Here is a 23,723-nt window from a genome sequence, read left to right as displayed (position 1 = left end):
CCCCAAACTGGAAACAATTCGAATGTCCAGATGATGAACAAAGAAAATGTGGTAGATCCATATAATTGAATAAAAAGAAATGGAGTACTGATACACGGAAGAATCTTGTGAACATCATCATGTAAGTGAAAGAATCCAGTCATAAAAGGCCACATATTATATGTGATTCCACTTGTATGAAATATCCAGAATGGACAAATCTAGAGAGACATGAAGTAGTTCAGTGTCCATCCTGGGCTGGTGGGACTAGGGACCATGGGGAGAGACTGCTATTGGACAACTGGGCACGAGATTTCTTTCTGCAGATACAGAAATGTTCTAAAGCTGGGTTTACTCACACACTGGGTTTACAGCACACTCACCATGTGCTGTGTTGGGTCTGTGGCACAGGGGATCTTCACTGTGGTGCACGGACTCTCTACTTGTGGAGGGTGGCCTCAGTAGCTCTGGGGCATGTGGGGTCTCAGTTCTCGGGTGGGGGATGCTACCCTCCTCCCCTGCACTGGAAGGTGGAGTTTTAACACTGGACCACCAGGCAAGTCCCAACCCTGTGGTTTTAATACCAAAGCCATTGAACTGCACACTGTAAATGGGTGAATTGTATGTGAATTGCATCTCAGTAAAGTTGCTTAAAAAGTGAGGGGAAAAAAGACACAGGAAAGAAATCCAGTAATATTGAAGGTATTTGCCTCTGGATGGTCCAAATACAATTACCTTTTTCTTACTTTAGTTTATTTGTAAATCTTTATTATTTTTTTAACTACAGAACAGTGTGAGATTATTTGTTGAAAAACTGGATATACATCTCCAGCTCTTGGTGAGTCCTTGATGTGTGATAGTTTATATCTTCATCCAAGTAAAACTGTGAGCAAGAACCAGTAATACTCTACTGTGTTGAGTCCAAGCTCACTCTGTTCACTGCACGACAGGCCCATGAATCCAACAGATGAGGTGTTGAGGCAGGGAGGAGACTTTAGTCAGGAAGCTGGGAGACCAACAGGATAGCAGGCTAGAGCCTCAAAATAACCATCTTATCGGGGTCTGGATGCCAGGTTCTTTTATAGATGAGAGAGAAAAGAGCAATGAGAAACTAAAGGCAAAAGGCAGAACAGAGAGGGAGATGCAGTGGGGAAGTAAAGTAAAGGGTCTCTCAGTTCAGTTCGGTTGCTCAGTCGTGTCTGACTCCTTGTGACCATAGACTGCAGCACGCCAGGCCTCCCTGTCCATCACCAGCTCCTGGAGTTTACTCAAACTCATGTCCATTGAGTCGATGATGCCATCCAACCATCTCATCCTCTGTTGTCCCCTTCTCTTCCTGCCTTCAATCTTTCCCAGCATCAGGGTTTTTTCAAATGAGTCAGTTCTTCGCATCAGGTGGCCAAAGGGTCTTTAGTCTTGCAAAACGTCTCCAAGGGAATGTCCAGCCTTTGGAAGGGGTCTGTTAACCTCTTCTATTCACAGGTGGGCAGGGATGAACTCTCTCTCCTTGAGCTGAACAAGGCACTTTAGTTTACAGTCGAACAGGGGGGCAGGGTCCTGCAGGCAAGCCATTGAGTATGACTGTAATAACAAAAACAAGCCAAAGAAACAGTTTCCAACATGGAGTCAGAATTGGCTTCCTCCTTGCAACAACTATGATACCACCATATTTAAGAGAATTCTTCTCTTCTAACCACTGTAAACAAATTAAAGAATCCTGACAGATTTAGAGCTTCAGCTCGGCCCTGCTCACACAGCCCTGAGGACCTGGCTCTGCTGGGAGGCGGCTGCTGACCCAGCGGGTGGAGCCACTCCAGGGCTTAGGGAGGTGCAAGGGGCGGTTCCACAAACATTTGCAAATGTTGGGTGTAGGGTGAGGGGCAGACACGGGGCTCAGAGCAGCTCTCCGCTCTGCTCTGCTCTGTCATTCCAGACCTGTCACTTCCTGGGTATTGACACCACACCACACAACACGCTGTTTCCCCAGACCGATCACACGGAAGGAGCAAAACCCTCAGCAGGCGCAGGCGACTGTCTAGAGGACAGAACCCAAACCCGCAGGCCAGGCCCTGGACCAGTCTTGTTTACTGTTTCCTATCTTGATTGCTTTTCCTCAAATCTCTTAAATGTAAAAAAGCAACACAAGATTACAAATAGCTAGATATTGAAGCCAAATTATGTTCAGGTACGTTAGTCCATTCAGGAAAAAAAGATGAATGGAGGGCTGAACACTTTCAAAGTGAAGTTTTCGCACTGAAGCAGTGATGCTGATAAAGTTCTTTCTGCATCAGATTCCTTCAGCGGCTCCTCCAGGAAACCCTCACGGAGCTGGGCTAAGCCAGACACTGGGGCTCTGACCACCAATGAGACAAGCATGCTCCCACTCCCTGGAGCTCATCCACAAGTGGGCAGAGACCCTGAGGCTGACACTTATGGAGCAGCCAGAGGGCAACGGAGGCTGACGCTCCAATACTGTGGCCACCTGATGCGAAGAGCCAACTCACTGGAAAAGACCCTGATGCCGGGAAAGATTGAAGGTGGGAGAAGAAGGGGACAACAGAGGATCAAATGGTTGGATAGCATTACCGACTCGATGGACCTGAGTTTGAGCACGCTCCAGGAGCTGGTGAAGGACAGGGAAACCTGGCATGCTGCAGTCCATGGGGTTGCAGAGAGTTAGAGACGACTGAGTGACTGAACAGCAGCAGGAGACTTCCAGAGGCAGGACCAGGGGAGGCCTTGGAGAGAAAGTGGCTCTGAGCTAGCCACAGCAAGGGCCACACCAGCAGATGCAGCAGGGCACAGGGCTCTAAGAGGACCATGGGCAGCTGAGGATTTACGAGGAACTCAGAGAACATCGGCCAGGGGGCCCTGGGAGCCTGTGTTCTCCGCCAGCTCCCGGTTCTGGGTTTAACCCTCCTGTCACTGGCACACAGCAGCAGCTGCTTGTGGTCCAGAGAGAACAAACCCCTCCCCACGCTGACCACTCACCTGTCGCCATGTCGGTGATACCGGGTGTGAGCAGAGACCATCAGCCCAGGGTTCTCCCGCCCCTAAACTGCTATGATAACTATATAGATAAGAGAACTTATACACTCATGTCATATTTACTCAAAGCTAATACACTAAAGTGTAAAGCAAACGTGCCGAAGCAGACATTCCAACGTCTCCCGTAGAAGCAGCCCAAGAAAGTCCAGGAGCACACAGTGGGAGGTCATTCCACTGGAATCAGGTCTTTAATTTAAACCAGTGAATATATCATTTTATGTAAGACTAAGAAAACTGTTCATTAAAATAAATTTTCATTTGGAGTGTTTAAAAATCTAATAATAAATTTTACAAAGCTGTTTTGAAAACAAGTAGAAATATCCTTGGAAAACAGTGTCTATATGGCTGTCTGTTGCCTTTGGAGTTTAGTATACACTAAAAGGTTTGCTGTTTCCATTCAAAAATAGTGATTTATTTATGGCATATTAAAGCAATAATTTTGAAAATTAATTCTGTACAGACACACGCTTTCTAGCTATACAAATGTACATGCATCTGATGTAAGCTTGGAGCCACCGCACAACTTCATCTCGGGGTCTCGCCACCTACAGGGCTTCCCGAAGCAGCAGCCGCAGCCTTTGCAGCTCGTCACTGGCCGGGGTTGCCCACTCCCGCCGCAGGTACTGGACGTCTATGCTGCCAGAGGCTCTGGCCAGCACCAGAGCCAGGAAGCTGCCACGGGTTTTCTCTGCTTCCCCCACAATGGTCATGGCCACCAACCTGAAATGAAGAAACACATGCTGTGTGATGCTGAGTCACCTGATTACCCACCTCCCCCAGGGGGAGCAGGAGGAACAGAAATGCTGAAAACACAGCGGGCAGCTCCCTGACATCAGTCTGGGGATGGTTTTCTGGATCTGACTCCAAAAGCAAACAGGTGGGATGACTAAGAGGGTAGAAGAAGCCAAAAACAAACAGGAAGGGCCACCTAGAGATGGAGAAGACATCTGCCAATCCTATGTCTGTTAAACAGTTAATATCTAAAATATATAAAGACTCATACAACTAAATAGCAAAAAAAAAACAAACCCACAAGTAATCCAATTACAAAGTGGGCAGAAGACCTCAACAGACATGTTTCTAAAAAAGACACACAGATGGCAGACATGTGAAAAGATGCTGAACATCAGTAATCAACAGGGAAATGCAAATAAAAACCACACTGAGATATCAACATCAGAATGGCCACCATCAAAAAGATACGAAATAACAAATGTTGGTGAGGACAGAGAGAGGGACGCCCTTGGTCACTGTAGATGGGAACGTAAATTGGTGAAGACACAATGAAAAACAGCATGGAGGCTTCTCAAGATTTAAAAATAGAACTAACATAGATCCAGCAATTCCACTCCTGGGTATTTATCCAAAGAAAATGAAGTCAGTATCTCAAAGAGGTGCACGTCGCCATCCCACGTGGGGATGGGGTTCCACGTCCCCACGTCCACTGCTGCACTGCTCACACCAGCCGGGCGTGGGAACAACCCGAGTGTTGGGGCAACCCCAGGGGCACAGGAGGGTTCATACTGGGAAAAGTCTCCCTCACGTGGGCCACAGCATCCTCAGCACCAACTCTAGGCCCCAAACCAACAAGGCGCAGCTGTGAGTCAGCGTGCAGCCACGGGAGGGGCCCGGCTCGCACGGCCTCCGTCAGCCACTGGTGACAGCATGGACGGACCGAGGCACCACTCGAAGTGACACCAGGCAGAGGACAGGTGCTGTGTGGCCTCACTCACACGTGAGCCCCCGTCGAAAACAAGCTCAGCTCACAGAGAACTGACTGGCGGCCAAACGAAGGGGTGGGGTCGGGCCAAACAGGTGAAGGCATACGAGTTCTAGTCATTAAACAGCAAGTCACGGGAAGCAGTGCACATGAAAAACGTACTTCATAACACTATTGCAAATCTGAACGTTGCTAAGAGAATAAACATTAAAAGTTCTCATCACAAGAAAAAAATTCTGGGACTATGTGAGGTGACAGATGTAATCCTTTGATAATATATGCAAATATCAAATCATTATACTGTACACTTGAAACTAGCATATTTTATATCAATTATACCTCAATATAAATGAAAAACAATAGATAATAATTCTTTAATCCTGAGACTATTTTGGGCTATTATGAAATGAACCCATTTTAAAGTGGCTTTTTCAGAACTTAAATATAAAAGTGATATTTAAATTTAAATATCTAAGTAAATATAAAGTTGGAGAAGGAAACAGCAGCCTACTCCAGAATTCTTGCCTGGAGAATCCCATAGACAGAGAAGCCTGGTGGGCTACAGTCCATGGGGTCGCAGAGTCAGACACGACTGAGAGATTAGCACAACCACCAGAGTAAAGTACGCTGGCCCTTTACATAAATCAGGATGGAAGACCAGCAGGGACGCGTCTGAAGAAGTCACTGTGGCGTCTCACCTGTCTGGACAGATGGGCTGCCTGGCCACAGGCCCCAGATCGCTCTCCAGGAGGTCCCACACGTACACACAGGATGTATCATCCTGCACCAGAAACACGGCCGGCCTCGTCAGGGACCACTGCAGGCCAGTGACGGCGCGGCCGCAGGTGCTGTGGTCCCACTGCAGGAGCGGGCACTCTGCCGTCAGCCGGTGCAGCCTGATGCTGCCGTCAGAACAGCCGGCCTGGGGGAGGCAGGGAAAGCGCATCACAGTTCTCTCTCGTTCACTCAAACCGAGCAGCCAAGGAAAATTCTCAGAACATTAGCTTTCACACTTACACAGCAAAAACATCTGGTTTATTCTTTTGTTTCCCCAAACATAAAATTGTAACATTCCATCTTGTTCTCACAAATTACAAAGGTGGGCATTTGGAGATCCTGACACACTCTGTACCTCCTCCCCTCCAAAGAGGGCTAATAATCAGTGAATTCAGTGAATATATAAATAGGTGTTTATTTTTGAACAAAGCTGAATATCATTGATTCAAACATAGGACATTAAGACTGGAAAGACTGACTTAAAAATAAAAACCCACATACATTTGTACCAATAATATGGTTTTATATTCCTTTTCAACTGAATTTCCCATAAAACAAAACTTAGCTGGTCTAGTAAAAGAATAAATTTTAGCCTACTAAAATTAACTCCTTTTTACTCAATATATTTAATTTTTCACATATTTAATTTTTCCAAAAAAGCAGAGGCAACAGACAGCAATCACAAAAGGTTCTGTGAGTCCCGAAATGGAGGAAGTAGACTTAGTACAGATAACAGGAACCGGGTTTGCACTGTGGGAGGGCGGGGGCCCCGAGGCCAGCCTGCACCTGGGGCGCGGGGTAAGAGGACACCGTGACAATGTCCTTACAACGACACTCTGACTGCCCAGCCTGCTATCCAGGTGTCCTTCTCCCAGCAGGAGCCAAGACTCCTTGGAGGAACGGCTGACCCCAAGGGTTCCTGTACCGGAAAGCAAGAGGCGCTCACAGACCCAGTGCCCTTGCCCCAGGGGCACCATGTGAGAGCAGAGTAAACAGAGGCAGTGACTCTGAACCCACTGAGGACACTGAAAAGCCCTGTGTCCACGTTAAGAAAGAAAAATACACAAAGAGGAAAGGAAGTTTTCCAACCAGGGAGGCTCACATGGAGTAAACAACAGGGTGACACAACCTCCCTGGGACAGAACTGCCCTGGGACAGAACCACTCTGGGGACAGAACCGCCCTGGGACAGAAGCACTCTGGGGACAGAACCGCCCTGGGGACAGAACCTCCCTGGGACAGAACCGCCCTGGGGACAGAACCTCCCTGGGACAGAACCGCCCTGGGGACAGAACCTCCCTGGGACAGAACCGCCCTGGGGACAGAACCTCCCTGGGACAGAACCGCCCTGGGGACAGAACCGCCCTGGGACAGAACCTCCCTGGGGACGGAACCGCCCTGGGGACAGAACCGCCCTGGGACAGAACCTCCCTGGGGACGGAACCGCCCTGGGACAGAACCGCCCTGGGGACAGAACCGCCCTGGGGACAGAACCGCCCTGGGGACAGAACCTCCTTGGGACAGAACTTCCCTGGGACAGAATCGCCCTGGGGACAGATCCGCCCTGGGGACAGAACCTCCTTGGGACAGAACTTCCCTGGGACAGATCCACCCTGGGACAGATCCGCCCTGGGGACAGATCTGCCCTGGGGACAGAACCGCCCTGGGGACAGAACCTCCCTGGGGACAGAACTGCCCTGGGACAGATCTGCCCTGGGGACAGAAACTCCCTGGGACAGATCTGCCCTGGGACAGAACCACCCTGGGGACAGATCCGCCCTGGGACAGATCCGCCCTGGGACAGATCCGCCCTGGGGACAGATCTGCCCTGGGGACAGAACCTCCCTGGGCACAGAACTGCCTGGGGACAGAACCTCCCTGGAGACAGATCCGCCCTGGGACAGATCCGCCCTGGGGACAGATCCACCCTGGGGACAGAACCTCCCTGGGACAGAACCTCCCTGGGGACGGAACCTCCCTGGGACAGAACCGCCCTGGGACAGAACCGCCCTGGGGACAGAACCGCCCTGGGGACAGAACCTCCTTGGGACAGAACTTCCCTGGGACAGAATCGCCCTGGGGACAGATCCGCCCTGGGGACAGAACCTCCTTGGGACAGAACTTCCCTGGGACAGAACCACCCTGGGAACAGAACATCCCTGGGGACAGAACCTCCCTGGGGACCGAACCGCCCTGGGGACAGAACTGCCCTGGGAACAGATCCACCCTGGGTACAGAACCTCCCTGGAGACAGATCCGCCCTGGGACAGATCCACCCTGGGACAGATCCGCCCTGGGGACAGATCTGCCCTGGGGACAGAACCGCCCTGGGGACAGAACCTCCCTGGGGACAGAACTGCCCTGGGACAGATCTGCCCTGGGGACAGAAACTCCCTGGGACAGATCTGCCCTGGGACAGAACCACCCTGGGGACAGAACCTCCCTGGAGACAGATCCGCCCTGGGACAGATCCACCCTGGGACAGATCCGCCCTGGGGACAGATCCACCCTGGGGACAGAACCTCCCTGGGGACAGAACAGCCCTGGGGAGAGAACCTCCCTGGGGACAGATCTGCCCTGGGGACAGAACCACCCTGGGGACAGAACCTCCCTGGGGACAGAACTGCCCTGGGACAGATCTGCCCTGGGGACAGAAACTCCCTGGGACAGATCTGCCCTGGGACAGAACCACCCTGGGGACAGAACCTCCCTGGGGACAGATCTGCCCTGGGAGCAGCAGGAGCTCAGTCCACACATCTCCCCGCCCGGCCCTGGCTGATCAGACTGGGAAAGAGGAGCCCACAGTCAGGACAAGGCCTGCCTCTAACCACGAGGAGACACCCCCAGCCTCAGGGTGTCAGGTACCCAGGCCCTCTATGAGGTGCTGAGCCTGTTCCCAGGTGAAGGCAGTGAGGATGAGACACAGTAGGTGGACAGAACTCCTGACTGGGGCCACAATCCCACTCACAAAGGACACTGGTGGGGCAGTCACGGGGCAGGCCTGACAGACTGACCTGTGACCACAGGAGATGAACACGCAGACCCTGGGGTGGAGCACCCTGGCCACACACAGGCCACTGCATGTGGAGTGCTCTGCGCCAGCCTTGTAACTTCTCTACAAACTTACATTAGGTCAGAATAAAAAGTGTAAAGAAGATCCACACAACAGTGCAGTGGAACAAACTGTACTGACCACGCAGATGAGTACTGACCATGCAGACGGGACTTCAGGAAGCCAGGAGGCAACGCATACAGACCCAAGTGCTGGAAACTTCAGCAGGTGCTGCCAAGACGTCAGTGCCTACAAACAGGTGTCCTTACCAGGAACACAGGCTCCTCAAATGGTGAGAAGTCAATCACGGTCACTTTCACAGGCCTCGGGCCCTGCTGCTGGGGCCGGAACAGCCTGGGAGACACTCTGACGTCCCGTCTGCTGCCGTGGCTGACGAGGCCCTGGATGCGGGGTGAGGGGGGGGTGGGAACCAGGCGGGGTGAGGCTTGTATTCTCGGAACTATTTAAACAACATTCTGATTAGAGCAAACAGGAAGCTAAGCTCCAATGAAGATACTTATTAAGCCACTGTAGTTATAGGAAAAGGTCTAGACGGTTACTCACCACGTCTGTGCCAACAACAAAGTGATTAGGGTCTGAAGGCAGAAATTTAACATTCAGTGTCTGCACGGACCCCCAGGATTCATAATCTTTATGAGAAAGGCTGGAAAAAAACAGCAAAGATTAATAGATGGGCAGTCTTGAAACCGTCAGGGCAGAGGTGCCACCAGCACCACCTGCCATCTGCCACTCGACGCATCTCCAGTTCAGTTTTCTAGGCTCCAGACGGTCCCTTCACCCGTCCCGTCGCTTGCTCGCTCACCTACACTCCGTGTGTGCCATCCATGGGGACAATGGGACAGGCCACCAGGACCCCTCAGCAGAGGCCCTGCAGCCCAGGGTTGCCCCCACCCCAGGGATGCTCACGTTCAGGGACTGATGGAGGGGGCTGAGGCTGGCACTGTGGCTCTGAGCTCCAGGGCTGGGCAGCTCCCTGTCCCCCTCCTACCAGATGCCAACCCTGTGGGCCACAGTGGCCAAGGGTCGCTGGTCTGCACTTAGGGGCCCCTAAGGGAAGAGGCAGCATGAAGCAGCTGACAGAGCACACTCCATGCGGCCCGTGTGTGGACGAGCTCTGAGTGGCTGTTTGCTGCATCCGGACAGGGGGTGTGTGTCCTGCAGGGGAGACCCAACATCAGCTCCAGGTGACACTTTCTTTAAAGCAGGTGAAGATCAATGCAATTCAAGGCTCAAAGTGACAAGGCCGTAACGGAAACGAGAACAGTCTCACAGAAATTCCATGAGGGCCTGGGATTGGAGTCTGCAGTTTATCAGGTGGGTTTTTGTAAATGTTAACAGATTCCTTGTTATACTGAAAGCAATGGCAGGTAATGTCTAACCACAAAGCATGTATGGAATCATTAACACAACCCAGGGGTGCTCCAACTGACAAACAGCAGGGAGGATAACATCAGGACTCTCCTGGTCAATTGCAGGCTGGGAGCCAGCCCAGCTGCAGTGACTGATGGGAAGAGACAGCTTTGGGAAGTAAGTTAACATGAGATACATAAATACACACAATATTCATATAGCCAGAAGGTTTTTACATCACAGGAAGTTATTTGAGTAAAAACAGAAAATTAATTTCTGAATAAAACTTTCATGTCAGTGTTTCTAGTTTCTGAACCTCATCTATTTAATTTCAGGGTTGTATTAAAACTGGATGAAAAACAGTCAAATAGTACCAATTCATAAGACAGAAAATATTTTAATTCAAGAAAAAATGTTAGCTGTAACACCTGGCAATTACATTTGTTACACTGACTCATTAATAGCAAACTAGTTAGCAAATAAACTAAGCAAAAATACAATGTGGGAAGCCAGGATTCTCTAGTGCCAGTCTGGCCATGATTTATTACCTAAGGCTGTTTCCTCCTGTGGGAAACAGGGCTTTGTGGGTACAGACCCACCTGTCACTCAGCTGGATCGCAGCACTGTGTACCAGTTTTATCCGTCCTCCAGGAATTAAACCTACAAAGTAATCAGGGATAAAGGCACCTCTTAGTACAAGTTACACCAAAACCCAAGCATTCTGGAATTCCTTTTCACCGTTTAAGGCCTGTGCAGGGAGGAACATCAAAGGCAGGGCGGTGAGCACTGTAGGGGAGGGCCCTGCAGATGCCTCAGATGAATTGGGAGCTGGCAGCTGAGGGCCTGGCGGGAAGAGGGCTGCTGGAATCAAAAAGCCTTTCCATTTTTAGATTTGATTTTAAAAGGGAAATATACTTCTAAAAGCAAAAGGTCAATATTCAACAATCTTCCAGTTCCCCACGGAAACCCTCCTCTGGAAATCTCCTCCCACAGGTCTGGGTTACCTGTGCTGGCGGGGATGTCCCTCAAGCCCCATCCCGCCCTGATGTCCCCCTCACGCAGCCCCGCTCACATGGCCCTGCTCACGGCCCAGGGAACAGAGTGGACTGGACGAGAGGTGGAAAAAATGGCCCCTTGGGAGTGAAAGGTTGTTGCTGAGTCATGAAAGACACCAGGATTCTTGGCCGCCAGAGATGAGGCTTGATCGCTCAGAGCTTCTGTGTGATAAAGATTTATTAAAGTATAAAAGGGACAGAGACAGCTTCTGACACAGACATCAGAAGGGGGCAGAAAGAGTGACCCCCACCAACCTGCTGGCCTTCAGCAGTATGTTATATTCCTATCAGCAGGCTGCTAAGTAGAGAAAGGAAATGTCTCAAAACTCAGAGTGGCACCAGGCCCCTCACCCACAGCATGCATTTTGAGATAACATTGGCGCCAGGTAAGTAGTCCCACGCCATAAAACCAGTGACATGAATCTTGAAGAAAGGCAGGTTTCCAAGCAAATACATAGTCTCCTTAAAACATAGCTTAGGAGAACATCTGCATGAGTAAAACATACTGGTTTGTCAAGTCAGTTCTGAGTCTCAGGCAGAACTGACTTGAAGAAAGACAGAGTCTAGGGTAAATACATAGACATTAACATAGCTTAAGACAAACATTTCCGTAAGAAAAATGCACCGGGTAGCTCAAAGTTTGAGGAAAGTTAAGTTCGGGTGGAACCAGGTGTCATTATGGCAACACAGAATTTTAACAGAAACCTCTTTTTAAATGTGTATAGGAAGGGGAAAAATATAACACTAGTTCCTCCTGCTACTTAAGAGAGAGATGAAAACGTCTGCCATCTGCAGCCTGTTTCCTCCGTCTGGAGACCCCTGGCCTCCCTGCCTGTTACCCTCTCAGGAGGGACCCCCGCAAGGCCCCGCAGCAGCACCAGGCTCCTAGCATGGGCCCTGCTTGCAGGAGACACCCCTCCTTCATTTCTAGAAGTCAGGGACAGTCAGAGTGGCTCTGGTCCTATTTTTTGGCCGGATCTATGGCAGCGTCTGCAGCCTGGTCACTAAACAATCAATCGGGGCTCTGAGAAGTGCAGGCTGGGGCTCCTCAGTGCCCGAGCCCTGGGCATCAGGACAGCAAACTGCCAGCCAATCCCCTCACCACCACCTAGGGGTGGGGCTGCGGTCTCAGAGACCTCGGGGGTCATACCAAGGGCTCCTCAGACACTGGAGTCACAGGGACGCCCTGGGGGATGAGAAGCAGATGCCACACAGGCACAAAGAGGACACGTGTCCTCCTGCAATAAGGGCGTCAGGCCTGTGCGACAGCCGGCAGGCTATAAAATACACGACTTAATCTCCATTTTCCAGGCAGCTAGTTACTGATTCTTCAAAGTGATTCTGGGTATCCCTAATCTTTATTGATTCTAGCAAACATTGACTAAAATTAGTTCTTTTATTTTTAGTTACCTAAATCACTTATTGAACCTGCAACATCCGCCTTCTGTAATTCAACCACCACCTGAAACAGACCATCAGAGACGAGGGTCAGCACACAGGATGACCGGGAAGCAGTCCAAGCAAAGCACAGCTCTGACCAGGAGAGCACGTCACACAACACGCTGAGGACACAGTCGCTCCAGAAGGAAGACTGACGTTTAAATGTTATAAATCCCTGACTTTGATCTTCTTCTTTCCACCCGTGACAGGCCCTGAAGCTGCCCCCTTCCATTCCTCGTTCCCTCGTGAGTTCCCTGCAAGCTGCCTTGTCCTGGTTCCCTGGCTGAGAGCTCGGCCACCTCTCGCATACACGTTGCCTCCTGCCCTTCCCCACCCCCGCACACATCACCTCCCGTCCCCCTCCACTGACCACGCGCCTGACTCACCCACACATTGAGAAGCCCGCTTTCATCCAAGGAAGCGATGTGGAAGGACAGGCCTGCCGTCTCTGGTGAGGGCACAAGTGGGTTAGGACTGGCTCGCAACCAGAAACCACGTCTCACCAGCGGAGCTCAGATTCACGGAGTGAAGGTCACGTACCTTCTTGAGTAGAAAAGGGTGAGAGCACACAGCTCTGCCTCTTGCAGACAGACCCTGTGACGGGCTCTATTGCCTGGAGGGGGCTGCAGTGGTTCACGGACGTCAGGACGCCGTCTGGGGGCAGAGCACAGGCAGTGTGTGCATGCGGTGAGTCACGGAGCACAGCTGCCCGTGCGGGGCACACGCGTGTCCCTAGGCGCCCAGCCACACGCATCACCGTGGAAGGGCACGTGCCATGGCTCTCAGCACGGCCGAGGAGCAGAGACCACAGACCACATCCACCTGGAGGAGGAGGCGAGCGGAGTCCCTCGAGCCCCGTGTCTGCACAGCTGCAGGTGCGAGGACAGACTGGGGGCCAAGGGCACTCTCCACAGGAGGAGGGGTCCCAGAGCCAGCGGAAACTGCTTCCCAGGTCAGGGCCCCAGGAGCCCTGCAGCTTCGGGAGGAGACGGAGGCTCGCAGCCAGACCAGAAGCACCTTCACAGCCCAACAGAACACAGCTCCTCTGGCCTGGCAAACCCACCTACAAAATGCCCCTAGCAGAGAAAGACAAACTGCACACAGCGCTACCACAGAAACAGATAGAAAACGCGGATGAAAGCATTTCAACCCACGAAGGTTCTTGCTCCAAAAACGAGCGTGAAACAGAAGGCCAAAATCCAGCACCCAAACGACATCACGTGTCACCAAAAAGCACTCGGAAATACATTTAACAAACAAAGAAAAACATTTGGAGTCAGAAACCTAGAACAAAAATGGATTTAAAAACATCAGAAAGAAAATAAGAGTTAGAAACTGAAGAAAAGACAAAGTGCTCTTGGGAATGGAGAATGACAGGCTTCAGACTCAATGAACTGGAGGCCCACTGAGGAGGGGTGTTCTCCAACTCAGTTACTAGAACTTTGAAGGTTTAGAGACAATGTTTAGATAGCAAAAAAAAAAAAAAAAATGAAAGAAGCCTTTTAATGAAATATTAAGTTTCAAATCCTAAGCGTTTCGGTGTCTTAAACATAGTGGTGAATTCAAAGGTTAATTAGTAATAGCAGCAGCAGTTAAAAAATATAAGTTCTTAAAAGATACCTTTTCCAATGGCATCAGATCCATAGTGAAGTGAAGTCACTCAGTTGTGTCTGATTCTTTGCAACCCTGTGGACTGTAGCCCACCAGGCTTCTCCATCCATGGGATTCTCCAGGCAAGAATACTGGAGTGGGTTGCCATTTCCTTCTCCAGGGGACCTTCCCGACCCAGGGATTGAACCCAGGTCCCCGCATTGTGGGCAGATGCTTTAACCTCTGAGCCACCAGGGAAGCCCTTATCAGATCCATAAGGTGCCTATAAACACACACGTTCTCAACAGTGGCAATTTCACCCCCAAAGGGGCAAAGATCAAGTTGCTGGGACACAAAAGAAACCTTGCCCTTTTACGCATAAAACACAGACAAACTCAGTACGTAAACAGGCGTGCAGTATATGCATGGAGTTCCCCAGAGCAGGGTCAGGAATGGAAAGTTGAGGGCTGGCCTCGTTGAGGGCTGGAGACAACCCAGACAAGTCTACACAGGATGGTACTGAGAACACAAGGACTCTTAAAGCACAGCAGTCAGAAGCAGCTTGTGTGCGGAAGGCCCGCACAGACACCCCGTTGAAGACAGACACCCGGCACCCTGCATCCTCAGGGACGCCTGCTGGAGCAGAGAGGCTGCCGGCCGGCAGTGAGGACCTGCGGCTGTGGTGCCTGAGGTGCAGACGCCCGTCCTGACTGCTGACAGAGGAAACTGACCAGAAGCAGCTGACCGCTGCTGGGCGGGTAAAGCCCCGCGGCACCCATGGGGGCCTGCCCAGTAGAGGAGTGACGTCCTGACTCCGCACACCTGCAGGCACTTGTGAGAGAAGGAAAGCAGACTCCAAGGTCTGAACACCACAGAGTCTGGACACCAGAGTCTCACCCTCACCATGGGAGAAGACAGAGACAAAACCTCGTGGGGACGGAGAGGGCGGGGGATGCAGTCAGCTGGGGCGGGGTAGTGGGGGAGAGTGCCATTCTGGGCAGGAACGTGAAAGTACTGGAGACGATCTGGGTGCTGGCCCCCTGCGTGGCCAGTGTGACCACGGATAAGCCTCCCATCTCCCTGAGCACCGGGAGGGACCCAGACGGGCCTGCGTGGGACACGTCCACACAACACGGGGAAAAAACCCCAGAACACAGTGCCTAGCAGGGGCGGGGGTGGGGGGTCACGCTTGTCCTTGTTTGAGGTTGTGGTTTCAGCTGTGATTGCAACCGTGGTTGGGCTTAGGTTGCAATCGGCTGTGGTTGTAACTGGGGTTGTGTCTGTGACCTGGAGCCCCAGAGCTGACAGGACAAGCACCCCACCACTGCCCAGAAAGATGCTGCTCCCTGGCTGGCACAGGCGTCTTGTGCCTTTAGGTCAGGGCGTCCTCTGGGGCCACCTGCATGGAGGACGCAAAGGGGCCTCACAGCTGCTCCAGGGACCCGCACCGGTGGGCCGCGTCACTGACCGGTGGAGAAGGTGGGGGTCCTGAACGTCCAGGAGCACCCGCTCAGCGTCACACGGAGATGGATCCTGGGGTCCTCCCTCAGGTCCCACACGACCACCGAGCCATGCACGGTCCCCGCAAACAGCAGGCAGGCTTTCACAGGGCTGAAGCAGCAGCACGTGACCTAGACAGCCGCACAGAGAGCAGGGCTGGGGGTGGGGGGCGGTCAGGAGCCAGGGCGAGTGGAGGGGGCGGGCTGGGAGGCGGGGCCGGGTGGGGGCGGGGCTAAGTGGGGGGGGCAGGGCCGGGTGGGCGGCGGGGCCGGGGAGCACTGGCCCCGTGGACTCTCCATCCAGACACAGCGCGGGTACCGCAGCAAGCGGCTGGCGCCTCTAAGGGTGCCCTCCTCGGGACACGGGGGTGGTGGCCGCAGGGTGTCTGGCACAGCGGAGCCGCCCGTCATTCATAGTAAGCTATTTTCAAGCCCACAGCACCAAGAAGCAGTGGAATGGAAATCAAATGGTTCTGAAGTCAAGAACCACAAGACCAGAAACAGCTCTCCCCCGCACCCGTGCGGTCACCACACCACAGCCCCACTCACCAGGGGCCAGGAAACACACGCGCTAAGGACTCAGAAAATCCCAGGCACTGGAAGAAACCTCTAAAGCACCCGTGACCCGACCAAGCAAGCTGGGAAGCTCGCTTCCACGACCCCAAGGACGCCAGGCTGGTGCTTCCACTAACCCACAGCGGGATGACGCCCACCCTCGGGGCCCTGGGGCCTATGGCCACGTGACCCCTCGGTCGACCTGGTCCTTCCTATAAAGAGCTCCTGCCCCTGTCACCCTGCACATGGCGGCCGGGATGGGAAACTGTGACCCTGGACTCCCCTCCCTGGGGCCCACCCTCTCAAGTCACACCCACGGCCCCCCAAGCTGTACCTTCGACTCACACACCAGGACCTTCTGGGGCTCCGAGGGCTGCCGGACATCCCACACGCAGAGCACGTATCTGTGCTCCAGCAGCGGCGCCGAGGCCTTCCCCGGCAGCCCGTGCACGGACACCACAGTGCGCCTCTGAGCCCGACACGCGTGCAGGCACGACACTCTCCGGTCTGAGGACAAGACAAGAAAAATGCTGCAGAACCCACGCTGCATTAACACACAGGACTACTCCAGTAGGTTTCAGCTTAGTGACGAAGACATGGTCTTTCAAAGATACGCCTGCCCGAAATCGGGGTTTTGACGAGTGGCCAAGCTCAACTCGAAAGCGTCCGGGTGGCCTCACTTGCAAGAAGCCACCCTCCCCCACAGGCGGCACAGCACGGCCCAGGACCCCACCATCCACCATCTACTCCCGCGGGCCGGGGGTGCGGAGGGGACCTGGGGGCGCAGGGGGCGGGGGTCATCACATCCGCCCCATCAGCTGCCCCTTTTCCCCCTGCAGCGGGCCCCAGCCGGCCTCCTCCCAACACCTGCCCTCGGACGCACCATCCAGTGCCCCCATTCGTCCTGTGACGCGCGCTTTCTGTCCGTCCACTGGGCTCCAAGGCCCGGGACCTGCCTGTGTGCCTAAGTATCTGCGGGGCCCACAGAAGGACAAGCGGGCGGCTGGTGCTGGACAGCCCGCTGACACTGAGAGGGCCCACTACTCCCTCCAAGCTCAGGTCCAGGATGGGACCCAGGCTCAGGTCAAGGGCACCTGTGTCCCAACTTCCCTCTTAACCTCAAAACTCACTTTACTAAAACAGACACAAGAAAAACCTCCGCTCTGCACACAGGTGGAACTAAGGGGCGAGTCCCGGACAACACACCTGCATCGTCCTTCTCTGAGGAAGTGTTCTGGGGGGTGTGGCCTCCCCACCCCTCCCCCACCACCACCCCCTTTCCCCACCTCCCACCCCCCACACCACGCCCCCACCAATCCCTGCCCCAGTCCAGGGCTCTTTGATCCCTCCTCAGCTGAGGAAAGCACCTCTTAAACTCCTGCTTCCTGGGGTGCAGAGGGAGGTGGGTTTGTGGGCTTCTGTGTTTTCAATGCTACAATCTATTGCTTTTCTAATAGGATAACACAACTTTAAAAAAAAAACATGCTCAAATAATACGTGCTTGTTAACTTCATGCCATTGGTGCTAATGGTCAGTGCAGAGGGCTGGACGTCAATCTGAATCTCCATAGAAACTTCTGGAACAAGTGGCAGCCACACACCAGGTCCCACTGGCCCAGAGGCGCCCTGGAATGCCGACAGCAGGGCCAAGCACTGCCCGCCCTCCTGCACTCAGACCAGGACCCTGGCCCCACCCAGGCCCTCAGCAGCCGGGAAGGCAGAGACTCACTGAAGAACTGAACACACAAAGTTTGTTCAGCTTATAGTCACAGGCAGCTACACACCGTATGTGAAGACACAGCTTTACTGGGGTAGCGTTTGTGCTGTGACCACGGATCAGCTCACATCTCACCACATGACTCCCACCTGGACTGCCTGTGGCTCCCACCACTCCTCTACCAAGAAACCAAAAGAAATTAAGAGATGCAGGACTGAAAACAAATGTTCCCTTAAATCACTGCATATCCCTCTTGTGAGGACAGTGACACACACGCTCGAGGCTACAGAAGCCAAACCTCTGCTCCGTTCAACAAACCCCTCCCAGGATGCATCCGTGAGGATCACCGTCTTGGGGTCCACGCCCACCCTGAGGGCCGCTTACCCTGCAGGAAGGGCAGGCTGGTGCCCAGCCGTGCACAGCTGTCGCTGAAAGGCAGGGTGCAGTCCTGCGCCTGGGATGCCCAGCCCGGCTCTGCGGCCGCCCGGTCCTCTTCAAGCAGAACTGCCATCACCTGCAGCAGACACGCGGGCAGGCCTCCATCAACACTCTCAGATGGGCTCATTCTCAAAGAAAAAGCAAAAACCGCAAAGCACTACCTAAATTCACCCATCCCTTAAGTTAACCAAGTCCCAGACTCATAGAAACGAACAGAAGGAAGTTATACTGTCCCTTCTGCACAGCAGTAGAGACTACCAAGTAAAGCCCCCCTCTGTAAACCCCAGAGCCACGATGTAACACCAATGCTGTTTTTCACAGTAGACATACAGGAGGGGGGATGGGGCCCTCCACCTCCTCTAGAAGAAACGGGGGCACAAACACGTCACCCACAGCAACACGGCCTGCCCGCTGGGCTGCAGTGAGGACCAGCCAAGTCCTGCCACTGCCTTTGTGGGTGGTGGGTCACACTCAGGACGACCACGGGGAGGGAAGGTGGTGGACACTGGGACCCTGAAGTACACAGGACCACGTGCGCCCTCTGACCTTTGTATGGACTTTGAAAATTCCCATAACCAGTCTTCAAAGTCACGAGTTTACTAGTTTTAAAAACCCTAGACCTGTGCTCGCCTTGCCGATTTAGTTATGTCTGTTCTTCTGTCTATATTTATTCTAAAATGCAAGCAATCAGTATTATTGTTCAGAATCCAAACAGCATGTGCAGCACTGGGGTCCCTGCCCCAATGGAGCGCACCTGGCAGGCCGCCCGCAGGAAGCCAGACAGACGGGGCGTGTCGACCTTCGGGACGATGGCAGTATCTCCGGGGCCGCTCCGCTCACTCCCTGAAAAACAGGTCACATCAACCCCTGCTGAGGGGATACTCACCAGGTGGGCGGGCTCCCAGTCAAGGCCGCACACCAGGAAGGGCGTGCCTGAGAACCAAGACCCCTAGAAGGAGAAGCCAGGTCATGTCTCTTTCTCCAGAGCTCAGCTCCTCCTCATTCCTCACAGGAAACTGTTCACAGAAAGTCTGTAAGCAGAGTCCTACACAAAGCATCATTTTACTGTGGATGTGTTACATTTAGGATCTTGGTTCATTCCCAAGGCAAACCATTCAATGTCACAGTAATCCAAGTCAATGCCCCATCCACCAATGCCACACTGACCAGTTCTATGACCTACAACACCTTCTAGAAACAACACCAAAAAAAAGATGTCCTTTTCATCATAGGGGACTGGAATGCAAAAGCAGGAAGTCAAGAGATACCCAGAATAACAGGTAACTTTGGCCTTGCAGTACAGAATGAAGCAGGGCAAAAACTAGTTCTGCCAAGTTCTGCCAAGAGAACACACTGGTCATAACAAACAGCCTCTTCCAACAACAAAAGAGAAGATTCTACACATGGACATCACCAGATGATCAATACTGAAATCAGATTATACTCTTTGCAGCCAAAGATGAAGAAGCTCTATTAACAAAGATAGAGAAGCTCTATACAGTCAGCAAACAAGACCTGGAACTAACTGTGGCTCAGATAATGAACTCCTTATTACAAAATTCAGACTTACATTGAAGTACGGAAAACCACTAGGCCATTCAGGTATGACCTAAATCAAATCCCATACGATTATACAGTGGAGGTGACAAATAGATTCAAGGGATTGGATCCAGTAGACAGAGTGTCTGAAGAACTATGGACAGAGGTTTTTAACGCTGTACAGGAGGCAGTGACCAAAACCACCCCAAAGAAAAAGAAATGCAAGAGGGGAAAATGGTTGTCTGAGGAGGCCTTACAAATAGTTGAGAAAAGAGAAGAAGCAAAAGGCAAACGAGAAAAGGAAAGATATACCCATTTGAATGCAGAGTTCCAGAGAATAGCAAAAATAGATAAGAAGGCCTTCTTGAGTGAACAATGCAAAGAAATAGAGGAAAACAATTCAGCACCACCAAACCAGCTCTTCAACAAATGCTAAAGGATCTTCTCTAGACAGGAAACACAGAAAAGGTTTATAAACTTGAACCCAAAACAACAAAGTAAATGGCAGTGGGATCATACTTATCAATAATTTCCTTAAATGTAAATGGGTTGAATGCCCCAAACAAAAGACAAAGACTGGCTGAATGGATACAAAAACAAGACCCCTACATATGTTGTCCACAAGAGACCCACGTCAAAACAAGGGACACATACAGACTGAAAGTGAAGGGCTGGAAAAAGATTTCACACAAATGGAGACCAAAAGAAAGCAGGAGTAGCAGTACTCGTATCAGACAAAACAGACTTTGAAATAAAGGCTGTGAAAAGAGACAAAGAAGGACACTACATAATGATCAAAGCATCAATCCAAGAAGAAGATATCACAATTATAAATATATATGCACCCAACATAGGAGCACTGCAATATGTAAGGCAAATGCTAACAAGTATGAAAGGGGAAATTAACAATAACACAATAATAGTGGGAGACTTTAATACCCCACTCACACCTATGGATAGATCAACTACACAGAAAATTAGCAAGGAAGCACAAGCTCTAAATGATACAATGGACCAGTTAGACCTAACTGATGTCTATAGGACATTTCACCCCAAAACAATGAATTTCACCTTTTTCTCAAGTGCACATGGAACATTCTCCAGGATAGATCACATCCTGGGCCATAAATCTAGCCTTAGTAAATTCAATAAAATTGAAATCATTTCAAGCATCTTTTCTGATCACAATGCAGTAAGATTAGATGTCAACTACAGGAAAAAAAACTATTAAAAATATAAACATATAGAGGCTAAACAACATGCTTCTGAATAAACAACAAATCCCAGAAGAAATAAAAAAAGAAATCAAAATATGCATAAAAATGAATGAAAACACAATAACCCAAAACCTATGGGATTCAGTAAAAGTAGTGCTAAAGGGAAGGTTCATAGCAATACAAGCTTACCTCAAGAAACAAGAGAAAAATCAAATAAATAACCTAACTTTACACCTAAAGCAACTAGAAAAAGAAGAAATGAAGAACCCCAGGGTTAGTAGAAGAAAAGAAATCTTAAAAATTAGGGCAGAAATAAATGAAAAAGAAACAACAGAGACCATAGCAAAAATCAACAAAGCTAAAAGCTGGTTCTTTGAGAAGATAAATAAAAGAGGCAAACCATTAGCCAGACTCATCAAGAAAAAAAGGGAGAAGAATCAAATCAACAAAATTAGAAATGAAAATGGAGAAATCACAACAGACAACACAGAAATACAAAGTCATAAGAGACACTATCAGCAACTATATGCCAATAAAATGGACAACTTGGAAGAAATGGACAAATTCTTAGAAAAGTATAACCTTCCAAAACTGAACCAGGAAGAAACAGAAAATCTTAATGGAAATCAAAACTGTAATCAAAAATCTTCCAAAAAACAAAAGCCCAGGACCAGATGGCTTCACAGGTGAATTCTACCAAAAATTTAGAGAAGAGCTAACACCTATCCTACTCAAACTCTTCCAGAAAATTGCAGAGGAAGGTAAACTTCCACACTCACTCCATGAGGCCACCATCACCCTAATACCAAAACCTGACAAAGATGCCACAAAAAAAGAAAACTACAGGCCAATATCACTGATGAACATAGATGCAAAAATCCGTAACAAAATTCTAGCAAACAGAATCCTACAACATACTAAAAAGATCATACATCATGACCAAGTGGGCTTTATCCCAGGGATGCAAGGATTCTTCAATATTCACAAATCAATCAATGTGATACACCACATTAACAAATTGAAAGATAAAAACCATATGATTATCTGAATAGATGCAGAGAAAGCCTTTGACAAAATTCAACATCCATTTATGATAAAAACCCTCCAGAAAGCAGGCATAGAAGGAACATACCTCAACATAATAAAAGCCATATATGACAAACCCACAGCAAACATTATCCTCAATGGTGAAAAATTGAAAGCATTTCCTTTAAAGTCAGGAACAAGACAAGGGTGCCCACTTTCACCATTACTATTCAACACAGTTTTGGAAGTTTTAGCCACAGCAATCAGTGAAGAAAAAGAAATAAAAGGAACCCAATTGGAAAAGAAGATGTAAAACTCTCACTATTTGCAGATGACATGATCCTCTACATAGAAAACCCTAAAGACACCACAAGAAAATTACTAAAGCTAATCAATGAATATAGTAAAGTGGCAAGATATAAAATTAACACGCAGAAATTCCTTGCATTCCTATCACTAACAATGAGAAAACAGAAAGAGAAATTAAGGAAACAATTCCATTCACCATTGCAACAAAAAGAATAAAATACTTAGGAATAAATATACCTAAAGAAACAAAAGACCTATATATAGAAAACTATAAAACACTGATGAAAGAAATCAAAGATGACACAAATAGATGGAGAAATATACCACATTCATGGATCGGAAGAATCAAAATAGCAAAAATGAGTATATGCCAAAGCAACCTATAGATTCAGTGCAATCCCTATCAAACTGCCAACGGTATTTTTCAGAGAACTAGAACAAATAATGTCACAATTTGTATGGAAATACAAAAAAACCTCGAATAGCCAAAGCAATCTTGAGAAAGAAGAATGAAACTGGAGGAATCAACCTGCTTGACCTCAGACAATACTACAAATCTACAGTCATCAAAACAGTATGGTACTGGCACAAAGATAGAAATATAGATCAATGGAACAATATAGAAAGCCCAGACATATATCCACGCACCTATTTCAGAGAAGGCAATGGCACCCCACTCCAGTACTCTTGCCTGGAAAATCCCACGGACCGAGGAGCCTGGTAGACTGCAGTCCATGGGGTCGCTGAGGGTCGGACACGACTGAGCGACTTCACTTTCACTTTTCACTTTCATGCATTGGAGAAGGAAATGGCAACCCACTCCAGTGTTCTTGCCTGGAGAATCCCAGGGACGGGGGAGCCTGGTGGGCTGCCGTCTATGGAATCGCAAAGAGTTGGACACGACTGAAGCAACTTAGCAGCAGCAGCAGCAGCAGCATGGACACTTTATCTTTGACAAAGGAGGCAAGGATATACAATGGAGAAAAAACAATCTCTTTAACAAGTGGTGCTGGGAAAACTGGTCAACCACTTATAAAAGAATGAAACTAGAACACTTTCTAACACCATACACAAAAATAAACTCAAAATGGATTAAAGATCTAAACGTAAGAACACAAACTATAAAACCCCTAGAGGAGAACATAGGCAAAACACTCTCCGACATACATCACAGCGAGATCCTCTATGACCCACCTCCCAGAGTAACGGAAATAAAAACAAAAATAAACAAATGGGACCTAATTAAAATTAAAAGCTTTTGCACAATGAAGAAAACTGTAAGCAAGGTGAAAAGACAGCCTTCAGAATGGGAGAAAATAATAGCAAATGAAGCAACTGACAAAGAATTAATCTCAAAAATATACAAGCAGCTCATGCAGCTCAATTGCAGAAA

At 50.1% G+C, this 23,723-nt stretch overlaps 1 protein-coding gene across 9 annotated transcripts in view; it reads right to left on the bottom strand.

Annotated features, from left to right (window-relative positions):
* Nucleotides 1-670: 670 nt before the first annotated feature.
* Nucleotides 671-23,723, bottom strand: part of DYNC2I1 (dynein 2 intermediate chain 1) — a 47,629-nt gene continuing 24,576 nt past the window's right edge. For 3 of the 9 annotated variants that reach the window (XM_059886020.1, XM_059886017.1, XM_059886019.1), the window contains 12 exons: nucleotides 18,994-19,082; nucleotides 18,186-18,315; nucleotides 16,420-16,592; nucleotides 15,500-15,662; nucleotides 12,982-13,095; nucleotides 12,828-12,889; nucleotides 12,412-12,463; nucleotides 10,495-10,606; nucleotides 9,140-9,239; nucleotides 8,845-8,976; nucleotides 5,446-5,669; nucleotides 671-3,747 (listed from right to left, as the gene is read on the bottom strand). In XM_059886020.1, coding sequence (XP_059742003.1) covers nucleotides 3,573-3,747; nucleotides 5,446-5,669; nucleotides 8,845-8,976; nucleotides 9,140-9,239; nucleotides 10,495-10,606; nucleotides 12,412-12,463; nucleotides 12,828-12,889; nucleotides 12,982-13,095; nucleotides 15,500-15,662; nucleotides 16,420-16,592; nucleotides 18,186-18,315; nucleotides 18,994-19,082 — 1,526 coding nt within the window. In that variant the 3' untranslated portion in view covers nucleotides 671-3,572. Of the gene's footprint in view, nucleotides 3,748-5,445; nucleotides 5,670-8,844; nucleotides 8,977-9,139; nucleotides 9,240-10,494; nucleotides 10,607-11,018; nucleotides 11,164-12,411; nucleotides 12,464-12,827; nucleotides 12,890-12,981; nucleotides 13,096-15,499; nucleotides 15,663-16,419; nucleotides 16,593-18,185; nucleotides 18,316-18,993; nucleotides 19,083-23,723 lie in introns of those variants that run through there. The other 6 variants (XM_059886022.1, XM_059886018.1, XR_009494316.1 and 3 more) reach the window with 5 other exon arrangements.

This window comes from Bos taurus, chromosome 4 (assembly GCF_002263795.3).
Source record: "Bos taurus isolate L1 Dominette 01449 registration number 42190680 breed Hereford chromosome 4, ARS-UCD2.0, whole genome shotgun sequence".
Lineage (NCBI taxonomy): Eukaryota > Metazoa > Chordata > Mammalia > Artiodactyla > Bovidae > Bos > Bos taurus.
The sequence above is the reverse complement of the archived record's forward strand: the minus strand, read 5'-3'. Positions and strand labels throughout refer to the sequence as shown.